Below are 11,322 nucleotides of genomic sequence, written 5' to 3' on the forward strand. Positions count from 1 at the left end.
GGACGACCACTATACCTCCGGTAACAATGCGTTGGCTCATGATGCGATGTTGTCTTTGACAAACCCTCATCTCGGTCCAATCCAAGGACGTCCCGTATCCACGTATCCCCCAGCAGCAAACACACGCCTCCTGAACCATTTCGCCCACGCTGCATCCCATCCGGCAATAGGAGTCGCATCTTTCCAATGGGCCCCCCACGCATCGATATCTAGATCCTCGTTTGACCAGCCTTCACGTCCAATGCGGTCTTCATTGCCAATGATTCCTGACCTCTGTCGTCCACTCCTGTTAACGTAATCTTCTGAAACTCGCACATTCCCGCGCCTCTACTGCGAGATGCCCAACTCCTTGTAGAAAGCTTCGGTTTGGGGCTTGCGACCAAGGAACTCCTCAAGAATATCCATCTCCTCCTTGGAACCACCACGCTCGAGAACCGTGTGCCGGTAGCGACGGCCTTCGGTGGGGTTCATGGGATCCTTCTTGAAGACAGTGTAGAACATGTCTGTGGAGTAGACCTGAGATGAGAGGTAGCCGTAGTAGCTGTGATGGTTAGCATGTGATGTTTGGTAAAGTGATCGAACGTGACTTACCCAGCGTCATAACCACCGATCAAGTGGCCAAACGTAGCCTGTCCGTTACCCCAGTGCCAGTCACCCTTCTTGTCACCCTCCAACGACTCAGGTCCCTTCAGCTGACTGATCTCGTGCCTCAAAGAGTTGTACTTCTCAGTAATATCCATCTTCTCAAGCTCCTCATGGCTGGCTGGCTCGTGAACAGCCATGTCAAAGGTGCCGAAATGCAACTGTCTCAAGTTGAATAGGGCGTCGTTGACATGCTTGGTTGAGATCAACTTTGCAACGAGTGACTGGGGGATCTGCTCCGCTGGCTTCTTGTCGGCGCCTGAAGACTCTAGATATGCCTTCTCGTAGTCGGCAGAGATGTGAGAGTAGTGGTGTGATAGAGAGCGTAGTTGCGACGGTGTCCAGCACCAGTTCTCCAGCATCTGAGATGGTGCCTCAACAAAGTCACGAACAGTGTTGGTGCCGTGGAAGCGAGAGTAGGTTGTCCGCGATACCAAGTCATGAATACCGTGTCCAAGCTCGTGGAAGAGGGTAACGACTTCATCGTGCTTCAGTAGCGAAGGCTTCTTCTTTGTTGGCTTCGAGAAGTTGCAGACTAGTGCCGTTGCGGGGTATCGTCGCTTGCCGTTCTCGTCTATGTATCCAGGCTGGAGGTTGAAGTTGGCGGCATGTCTACCAACCAGTCAGTATTCATCTCATATGCAGGTTGTACAGCGGCGTTACTTACCCGTACTTGCCGTCCCGAGGGAAGAGATCGAGGTAGAGATAGCCGACAAAGCCCTCGCCCTCGCCCTTGTCATCCCAAACGCTAAAGATCTGCACCTCGTCATGCCAGACAATATCGGAACCCTTACCGCCATCAGCAAGGGCAGCCCTGTCTTCCTCGCCAACGATCTCAACGAAGACCAGACCAAAAAGCTCTTCAAAGATCTTCAACATGCCTTGGATGGTCGTCTGCAGAGGGAAGTATTCGGCAATGACTTGGTGGTCCAACTGATAGTCCTTCTCCAGCAACAGACGATCGTAGTACCGGTTGTCCCAGAGGTAGTAGTCTTTGGTCAGCGGGCCAGTGAGTCCATTCTCCTTCACGTCTTGCTCCTTCAACGCCATCAGCTTCTCAATCTCTTTCTTGCCGCCTGGTGCGAGCCGAGTGCGAAGGTCACCGAGGAAGTCGTCGACTGTCTTGGTAGTTTTTGCCATCTTATCTTCTATCCGGAATTGCGCGTGGTTGTCGTAGCCGAGAAGGCGGGCGGCTTCGTCACGAAGGAGGATGGCCTCCCTGAACAGGAGGACGTTGTCGTTGCACTTGTTCTCATTCTCAACGAAGACCTTCATGCGCGTCTCCGGGTTCGTCGCGTACTTGAGCGTCGGGAAGAGGTCGGGGTACTTGAAGGTCAGGAACAGCTTGCCGTCGAATTCACCCTCTCCCTTCTTGAGTCCTGAGAGGACATCTTCTGGCACGCCGTGTAGCTCCTCGGGTGTAAACCACAATCCTCCGCTTTCCTCGTTAAGGTTTTTCTGGAAAGCAATGCTGATCTGACTCAGACGCTGCTTGATCTCCTTGAAACGGTCCCTCTTGGGGCCCGCGGGAAGATTCAGACCATTCCTAATGAACGACTTGTGGTCCTTCTCGAGCAGCCGCCGGGACTCCGGATCGAGGTCCTCGCCCTTCTTCAGTACTGCATCGATGAGGTTGAAAACGTCCTCGCGCATAGACGACTCAATACCAAAGTCGTCGAGCATCTGCTCCACCTCGCTGGACGCGTCGCGGAGCTCCTTGCTTGTCGACACGGCGTTGTAGAAGCCGAGGATATGCGATTCGATGGCCATCTTGTTGTCATCGCGGGCGATGGGAAGGAGTACGTTTGCGAAATTGGCGCTCTCGGGCTTCACGTCGCGGACAATAGCATCCTGGACACCTCGTGACCTGTCGATCTGGGGCAAGCGTTAGCATTTGGTCGATGCACCCCTCCGGCGGGGTCGGCAGCAGCAATTGCGAGCGGAAGCTCTGGAATCACGGAGCCATACATACCAGTCGCTTTGCGTCATTCACCAAGCTCTCCTTGGTAGCCGTGAACTTGGGCGGCAACTGCGGCGGTGTCTTGTATTGCGATGGAGCCATGGTGGAGTTGGTGAGTGGCCTAAACGGTTGTGTGTAGAGGGGATGCCGTAGAGGCGAGGGTTTGACGTATTGCAGTATAGATGGTACGCGGCCGCCGAGTCGGATTGAAGCCAGGATGGCGGATGTTGCGATGAAGAGAGCGACAGCGGCGAGGAATAGCTTGGTAAGGCGTGAGGAAGCCACGGTGCAGGTGGGTAAACAAGCGCCTGCTACTTAAGCCGAGATGTGGGGGAGATCCACAGGTGCAATTGGTGTGCTGCGATAAACAACGGACTTGTAGCTGCGAGCACGACGGTGAAAGCGGTCGAGTATAACGCGGGCGTCTACGTGACCTCTCCATCGCTCTCTGGACAGCCGCATGAGATCGCCGCTGACGCCCAGGTGGATAGCTCCGCCCGGTGTTAGCCTCAAATGGCAAGGCGGCATCGTTAAACCCATGTCATCCTGCACCCCTCATGCAACACCCGATGTTAGATATGGCCGCAGTCGGCCGTGACGAATGTCTTTCTGCAGCTGCCAATGTGCATACAGAACGCGACATTTGTGTTCATGAGACCAGCGCAGTCTGTGCAGTTCACAAGTGACACAGCTATTACGAGTTGCTTACATTCTTGAGGGAAAAAAATATGAACTTTATTAAAGGCAGATTATCATTATCGTTACAAATACAAGAAGGCACCCCTGAGCTCCTCAGACCGTCATGTGCGGATGCTGTTGTGGCTCTAGTAATGTCTCGCCCCTGCTAGCTGAGCTCAGACTTTCCGGTATGGTGATGAAGGGCCCCCAAGCAGAACCTCTCGTACGCATTGTCTCTTCGTGTATTGTGATGAAGCAATTGTCCTGCTCACTGGCTCTCTTGACGTCCTGGAGCGGCCATTCGCCCATATCGAGTGCTTTGTGCTGGCTAAAGGCATCGATCTGAACAGGCCGCGATGGCACTCTGTTGACCTTCACTGGCGTTGCGCTTCGTTCTTCCTTTTGAGTACTGCGAAACAAGAGACGCAGGAATGGTATAGATGCAGAGATTATGCCGCTGTTGGTCTCAACCTGACCCCACAGGAGTAGGTCGTTTCCAAAGCGGGCAGAGTTGGAGGGCGACTCAGCCCATAGCATCATGACCCACATGCGTACGGACGATGCGGTTATAGCCATGATGCCAACTGAGAAGATGCCGATGAGTGCTAGACGTTTGGTCATAGCTATGCGAAGACTGAGAAGTGTCGGAAGGGGAAGCATGAGGATGATGATGTCGGTTATCAGGTTGGATGCCGAGGAGAACACCCATAGCTTGATGGGGTCGAAGCATTTGACTGGCTTTCGGTGGGCGTTTGGGTTGCGATCGAACTGAGCGAAGTAGTTGGTTGTCGACCAAGCGTCTGATGGGTTCTCGCATTGGAAGGTAGATGCCATGCTTGCAGCAAACGTGTACATGCAGACGAAAGCGATCGTAGCATAAACGAGCTTGCGGAACGTGCGGTTTGCGGCGATGGCGCGGTAGAAGAAGAGGATACTGAGCTTGACGAAGCCCAGCCCGATGGTGTAGGTCAAGCGGTAGACCCACCATGATATGAGATTGCCACGGACTTGCGGCTCGATCAGGGGCCGCTTCTCCTGGATGGATGTTAGACATTGTTGTTGGCTGAAATTTGGTCTCTCTCACTGGATTGAATAGATAGCTTGGACGAGTATGGGCGCTGGTCTCATCTTGATAGAAGTTCACCACGAAGTTGCCCCATGTAACTACCTGAATCTCATTAGCTTTATCGTCGAGGAGACGAGGCTCAGACTTACAAGAGCCACAAACATGAGGTGATCGCTAGCACTGACAGTTCCCATCAAAAACCATCTGCAATAGTATCTGTTCGAGGACGTCAGCCTGTTGCCATATCACATCAACGCCAATTAGTCCTACCGCAACGCTACGATGACGGTTGACATCGTCGTGAGTATCGCCCCAACAATCACCACCACATATCCCGGCCGGAAGTACATGTTAAATGGCTGCGCGTGAAGCACAACAAGGAGAGTATCTAGGCTCGATTGAACGATTCGACGTGTGCAACAATGCGCCCGGACAGCAAGAGAAGAAAACGGATGTATGAACAAACATGAACATGAACAAAGTGAGTCGGGCCTGAGCGTTCGGTTATGAGGACGGATACAAAATGCAAACCTGAGGATTCCCCAGATTCTGCACAAGCGGGAGGGAGTGTCCCATAGGCCGTGTGGCGCTCCTTACGCGTGTGAACAAGCATTACTATCCCAGCTGTGGCGATCATGCGAGAGAAGCGACCGGATGGCTCGACGCGAAGTGAACCATAGTACATGTCTGGAGAATGCGATTGGTCTATGGCATCGAGAAAGTTCGCAGCTAGCGAATGATGCAAGGCTTAGAAACCGTTGTATAACATCGGGCAGCCATATGATCGGCCCGTAGCCTTGAAGAATCCACAGGAATCCACAATGGCATGCTATGAAGGAACAAAATGGGGCTGCGTCGTGATCTTGGCGCATGTGGTACGATCAGGATAGAGACGCTATCTCTACGCTGGGCTACGGAAGTCATGCGCGCTAAGTCCAAAACAGGTACTAACCGTGAAAGGAAAAGAGACAGCGGCCATGTGGCTAGATTCGGGTAGCTAAAGGCTTGCATGATGTGATGGGCTCGGCAGCAGAGCTTCCATCAGACCCACTTTTAGCCGGGTGGGCGTTGTGACGTGAGTGTCAGAGACCCTGAGGCTGAAACGCTTGTTGCACGCGTTACTCAACAACGAGGGCCTGAGGCGATAGACGAACGACGATGTCGCATTCGGATGCTGTTACGTAGTCTACGAATTGAAATGCTCGGGCATCGTGCTGGTTAGGAGAGCTCGATGGGATCGTGCATATTGAGCCTAGACCGCCCTCAAAAGATTGCCGATCAAATACTGTAACGACGCACCCTGGATTGTGGGTACTTGAAGGGAAGATAGGAAACATGAAGTTGCAATGAAGTCGGCAGTCTCCTGGTAAGCCGGGATGAGGATGGAAAACGACGTCGCAAGGCAAGATAGAATGCTGTACCTGATTGAGGCGGTACAGAAGGCCGGCCTCGAAACAAGGGATCGTAGGAAACGTCAAACCCCGGTAGAAGAGGTGTAGAGCCCACCGCTGCAACACAGTTAGTAGCACTTTCCTGTGATCACAGTCTGATGTTCGTGGGAGTTGCAGCGGGGGGTGCTCTCAAACATCTGCGGGGTGACGACTGCCGAGCGCTACACGAAGGTCGGCATCTGAAGGCCGCTTACACCGATGCGCAAGTTGAGTCTGGAGGTGGCTGGCGGCGCCAATGAGTCGTTGTTGAGGGAGAAAGCAGCCGTAAGACAAGCCAAGGATTCGGACACACCCTGAGTGAGAATGACTCACCGCTGCGCGCTATGATTGGACCATCGGGTGGCTTTAAGTGGGGCTGTGAACATCATCCGGGGACCACACTTTGGACTAAGGCACCGCAGCTGCAAGCCTCAGGCTTGCGTTCAGCGAAAAGGGCGTACGGGGTTTTGGCGACGGAACGTCCGGTTAGGTTCCCAAAGCGAGTACGATTTGGCAGATAATGGTGTTGTTGATGTAGGACATCGTCGAGGGTGTTGCTCACTTCGACTCATTGTGAGGTTGATGGACGTCTTCAAGGGCTCAATTTGTGTGGATATAGGCTCTTGCTCATTATGAGCCAGAGTGATTGTCGCGGAAGATGAATGCAAACATCAGTATAAACTGAGGACAGTGCAACATAGAGTCATATGTAGAACAGATATTCAATTCATCATTTGACGAGATTGACAGTGAGTGTACACCACCAGAAACCTACAACCTCTGAGATTAAACCCTATTTTGCCGATCTGAATATCGCCCTGAACAGGCGTACCATGATCCGACCCATTGTCCGACATCGTCTGAAAGGAGGCCTCTCTAGATGATGAAACAGGAAATATTAGGCCACCACATGCTGACAGACCGATACAGGGTTACTTCTGAGAACGGAGCAGGGCACGAAGCGTCTCGACCTCTCCCTCCAACCTGGCGTTGCGGACTTTAAGATCGTCTCGCTCGGCTTTGACTTCCTTGAGTTCGGTCTCGAGGGTACTCATTTGATCGACGCGCTTTTGGCGGTAGCGACGGGCAGCAAGGGTGTTTGCCTTTCGCTTCTCAACTCGGCAGGAGGGTTCTGAGTCCTTGGGGCTGTTCTTTGTAGATGACAATTTGGACGACGAGATTTGCTCAGGAGGTGATGAGCTCTGATCCTTGTGACTTGTCGAGGAAGAACCAGAATGAGAGTGGTCTACGTAGATTAGTTATTGGAGAATTGAGAAGCGTGGCGTGGTCTTTACCTCTGGTGATCAGCGCAGATGTGTTCATAGTGTTGATATTGCCCATGCCAGGCGGCATGGTAAGCATGTTCATGTTGTCTTCCGCGATCGAAAGTGAAGTAGGCCCGCCAGGAAGCAGTTGCGTGCCATCGTCAAGATATTGTGAGTCAGAATGGGGGAAGAGGTCCCAGTCCGGAGTGGTATGGAAAGAAGGGTCCGGTGCAAGTAGGCCACCTGTCAAGGCGGCGGACGAGGAAGTAGAAGATAGAAGTGAAGGGGTATCGAACAGAGCACTGTTATTATCGGCGGTCGAGTAAGAGAGTGCAAACTCCCAATTAATTGACTGACTTCCAGGGTGGTTTGGCGACGAGACGGAGTTGCTGTGGCTGCCAGTACAGGCGGGCGAGTTCGCTTGGAACGAATCGCATGGAGAAGATTGAATACTGCATTTCGGGATGTTAAAGGGCGGGTCCTGGTACCCGCTGGTGAAATCGAAGAAATCGTCAAGTGAAATTGGAAACTATCTGAAGGCGCCCAGCACTGGGTGATGAGCGCGAAGTTTGGTGACGAGAGGAAGAGGAGCGCGGGGTGGCTTCTCTTTATACGGGAGGACGGTGCCTAGGTGGGTTTGATTAGGGCTGATGGCTGATGGCATGCGCTAGCGGCCTACCCCGGTCGCAGTTTCCTGCAACTTTGAATGTAACCCGGCTGCGCCCACCAGCATCGGCAAGCACAGCCCACACCGACGACATGGCTACGATACAATCCTCACGATTACTACGGCCCAATTTCGCACTGGTGCAACAGGACACGGTGCTGTCTTTCCTGGTGCCGTCGGTCCAATGCGCGCGCTTCTCCACATCACCCGCCCGATGGAAAAGAGACAACAACAGCAACAGAGGCAATTCCGCCGTTAGAGCTACCGGTCTGCGTCCTAGACAAACATTATCGGTCAAGGAGAAAGATTTCGCAAAGCAGCGGTTGCCCAAGCCCGTCAAGATCGAGCAGGAAGTGACTGGCACACCCGACCACGGCCTGTGGGATTTCTTCAAGGACCAGCAGCTCTTGCAGACACCAGTAGAAGAGCAGAAACATGGTAGGCTGCCATTGGTTCTGTGACGGGAAGCGGGTAACTGACAGAGGCACAGGAAGGTCGTGGACTGTTGGCGAGCTGCGCAGTCGAGACTGGGACACCCTGCACCAGCTGTGGTGGGTATGCGTGAAGGAGCGGAATCGTCTTGCGACCGAAAAGCTTGAGCGAAAGCGTCTGGACGCGGGCTACGGCGACTTCGAAAATGAGGAGCGAGACAAAACGGTGCAGGAGACGATGAAGGCGATTCTCGACACATTGGCCGAGCGACACCAGGCGTACCAGGAAGCCTATGTACTCGCGCAGCGCGACCCAGATATCGACTTGTCGAGGACAGACGGACCACAGTACACTCAGACACCATACGTACGTACAGCTTCTCAGGATGGCTAGTCACATGCTAACGCATTCGTAGGAACCCGTAGAAGCAGACGAGACGCCGTACGAGACTCCGGCCGAGCAAACCATCGAAGAGCCCTCGAAAGACAAAGTACTTCCAGAACCTGAAGTGCAACCGAAGGAGAAGGTGAATCACGCATAATGAGGATCATGAGTGCAGGTGGCATATGCGCCTGGGTAGCTACCCGGCGAGGAATGTACCTGTTGAAACTTTTGCAACGGTACGGACATCGTACAAATGTGACTACGATCATAAACGCATCGCATATGGGATGGCGAACGGGGAGCACTGCTAGTGCAGTGAGGATGCTGTATAGATTAGGGTGGCCAGGGCGGCCTCTGTAGCATATCGCGTGTATCACAATCAGTCATGAAATCAATGAAGTGCACTAGTCAAGCGTTTGCTAACCGCGAGGAGTTATGAAAGTAATGCGAGCATAAACAGCCCTGGAGGTCGACCAGATTGGCGAGGCGCTTCCCAGAGAGAGCTACAACCCCACATCCATCACACCGCCTAGGGCTAACACCGCCTGTCCACGCGCCTTCTTAGCGGACACCCTCTACCGCAATCCTCAACTTTCTTATTCTGCACCCGACATCTGACAGCCATGGACGAGATTGCCCCCGAATACGACGTAGTGGTCCTGGGAACAGGTGGGTTGCCCTTACCCCACCTACGTAACGCTGCCGTCGCGGAAGCTAACTATCTCCAGGTCTCACGGAATGTGTACTTTCAGGGTAACAAACGGACGCGTGCCAGCTTCCGAGTCCATACTGACATGCTTGCAGAGTCCTTAGTGTCAAGGGCAAGAAGGTGCTCCACATCGACCGCAACGACCACTATGGCGGGTAGGTTATCTGAACAGGTACCCTGAGGGGCGAGAGCTAACAGGAAGCAGTGAGGCAGCATCGCTGAACATTGAAGCTGTAAGTTTTCGACAAGCCTGGCAGTCCAACATATGCTAACCCGGTGACTAGCTCTTCAAGCGGTACGGCCAGACCGAGGGCGAGCCATGGAAGAAGTACGGTCGCGTCAACGACTGGAACATCGACCTCGTCCCTAAGCTGCTCATGTCCAACGGTGAACTCACCAACATTCTCGTTTCCACCGACGTCACCAAATACCTCGAGTTCAAGCAGATCGCCGGCAGCTACGTGCAACAGGGCAACGGCGCCAAGGCAACCGTCGCAAAGGTCCCCTCAGATGCCGGCGAGGCGCTGCGATCGCCTCTCATGGGTCTCTTCGAGAAGCGTCGGGCGAGGAACTTCCTTGAGTGGGTTGGCGCTTACAACGCCGATGACCCAGCGTCACACAAGGGTACGGATGCTCAAGTAAAAAGGAATAGAGAATGGTGACTGACATCTGACGCAGGCATCGATATCCAGAACTGCACCATGAAGGACGTATACGACAAGTTCGGCCTTGAGGCTACCACTCGCGATTTCATCGGTCACTCCATGGCCTTGTACCCCACCGACGACTACATCACACAGAAGGGGCAAGCAAATGAGGCCGTCCAACGCATCAGGCTCTACGTCAACTCCATGGCACGCTACGGAAAATCGCCTTACATCTACCCGCTCTACGGTTTGGGAGAGCTTCCTCAGGGTTTCGCTCGTCTCTCCGCTATCTACGGTGGTACCTACATGCTGAACACCGACGTCGACGAGTTCCTCTACGAAGGTGACAAGGTTGTGGGTATCAAGGCCACCATGAAGGAGAAGGACGACGCTGGCGAGGGCATGAAGTTTGAGACCAAGGCAGGAAAGATCCTCGCCGACCCGTCATACTTCCCCGGCAAGGCGCGTGTTACTGGACATTTGCTCAAGGCCATTTGCATTCTGAACCACCCCATCCCCAACACAGCCGATGCCGACTCACTGCAACTGATCATTCCTCAGTCTCAGGTCGGACGCAAGCACGGTACGTATACACCCGTGTGCCCACAGAACCCTTGCTGACAATTTCCACTAGACATCTACATCGCTGTCGTCTCGTCTGCACACAACGTCTGCCCCAAGGGCTACTACATCGCCATTGTCTCCACCATCGCTGAGGGCGACAGCAACCACCACCTTGAGCTCCAGCCCGGTCTTGACCGTCTCGGAAAGATCGAGGAGAAGTTCATGGGCCCAGCTATCCCACTCTACGAGCCAATTGAGAGCGGTGCCAAGGACAACATCTTCATGTCGAAGAGCTACGACGCCACCAGCCACTTTGAGACAACGACTGGTATGTTTCCGATGTCTGAAATGGTGCACGAAATACTGACATATGACAGATGACATCAAGGACATTTACCAGCGGGCCGAGGGCCACGAGCTGGTTGTCGAGGGTCTGAGAGAGGGCGCGAACTTCAATGTTGAGGAATAGACGGGCTCCACGAGGGGACGGATGATACAAGCATCAACGGTCTTTTAGGTATATCGTTTGGTAATCGGTAAAGACTTGGCTTCTACAATGACTTGCATTCTCAACATGTGTGAACGCGTGATGCTGCGGAGCTCGAGCTCGGTATTTCCTATTTGGGCGATGAGATCGGTCCCTTCCAACTCGACCACCACGTGCGTCTCGACGAACGTGTCAGTCCAGCCCAGATCAAGGTGGATAACAAGTCAAAGCTGCATCCATTTGTAGCGTATTGAGTCGTGATGTTGTACCTGTGCCTATGACGACGGTAGATCTTGGCAGGGATACCTCCATGGCTCCGCAACCATCTGAGTACTGCAACGCGTCCACAAAACGTGTCCTCGAAGCGCATTGCTGTTCCCACACTCCTTTA

The 11,322-nt window shown here is 53.5% G+C and overlaps 5 protein-coding genes across 5 annotated transcripts; 2 read left to right on the forward strand and 3 right to left on the reverse strand.

Annotated features, from left to right (window-relative positions):
* Window positions 1–327: 327 nt before the first annotated feature.
* On the reverse strand, window positions 328–2,704 carry J4E86_002968 (uncharacterized protein; the record flags this gene model as incomplete). The annotated part of the gene is made up of 4 exons (XM_051443524.1): window positions 328–541; window positions 592–1,254; window positions 1,310–2,517; window positions 2,615–2,704. The coding sequence occupies 4 exons, from the start codon at window positions 2,702–2,704 to the stop codon at window positions 328–330; spliced, it is 2,175 nt and encodes a 724-aa protein (XP_051305019.1).
* A 690-nt stretch (window positions 2,705–3,394) lies between these two features.
* On the reverse strand, window positions 3,395–4,642 carry J4E86_002969 (uncharacterized protein; the record flags this gene model as incomplete). Its single annotated transcript, XM_051443525.1, has 4 exons — window positions 3,395–4,315; window positions 4,365–4,448; window positions 4,496–4,562; window positions 4,617–4,642. The coding sequence occupies 4 exons, from the start codon at window positions 4,640–4,642 to the stop codon at window positions 3,395–3,397; spliced, it is 1,098 nt and encodes a 365-aa protein (XP_051305020.1).
* Window positions 4,643–6,708: 2,066 nt separating this feature from the next.
* J4E86_002970 (uncharacterized protein) lies at window positions 6,709–7,144 on the reverse strand (the record flags this gene model as incomplete). Its single annotated transcript, XM_051443526.1, has 2 exons — window positions 6,709–7,022; window positions 7,072–7,144. The coding sequence occupies 2 exons, from the start codon at window positions 7,142–7,144 to the stop codon at window positions 6,709–6,711; spliced, it is 387 nt and encodes a 128-aa protein (XP_051305021.1).
* A 656-nt stretch (window positions 7,145–7,800) lies between these two features.
* On the forward strand, window positions 7,801–8,681 carry MRPL4 (54S ribosomal protein L4 mitochondrial; the record flags this gene model as incomplete). Its single annotated transcript, XM_051443527.1, has 3 exons — window positions 7,801–8,146; window positions 8,199–8,506; window positions 8,556–8,681. 3 exons carry the CDS (start codon window positions 7,801–7,803, stop codon window positions 8,679–8,681), a joined length of 780 nt encoding a protein of 259 aa, XP_051305022.1.
* Window positions 8,682–9,147: 466 nt separating this feature from the next.
* GDI1 (Rab GDP dissociation inhibitor alpha) lies at window positions 9,148–10,913 on the forward strand (the record flags this gene model as incomplete). The annotated part of the gene is made up of 8 exons (XM_051443528.1): window positions 9,148–9,193; window positions 9,253–9,277; window positions 9,329–9,388; window positions 9,439–9,466; window positions 9,518–9,857; window positions 9,912–10,463; window positions 10,515–10,772; window positions 10,822–10,913. The coding sequence occupies 8 exons, from the start codon at window positions 9,148–9,150 to the stop codon at window positions 10,911–10,913; spliced, it is 1,401 nt and encodes a 466-aa protein (XP_051305023.1).
* Window positions 10,914–11,322: the final 409 nt, after the last annotated feature.

This window comes from Alternaria arbusti, assembly GCF_024043155.1.
Source record: "Alternaria arbusti strain BMP 1465 chromosome Unknown scaffold_3, whole genome shotgun sequence".
NCBI lineage: Eukaryota > Fungi > Ascomycota > Dothideomycetes > Pleosporales > Pleosporaceae > Alternaria > Alternaria arbusti.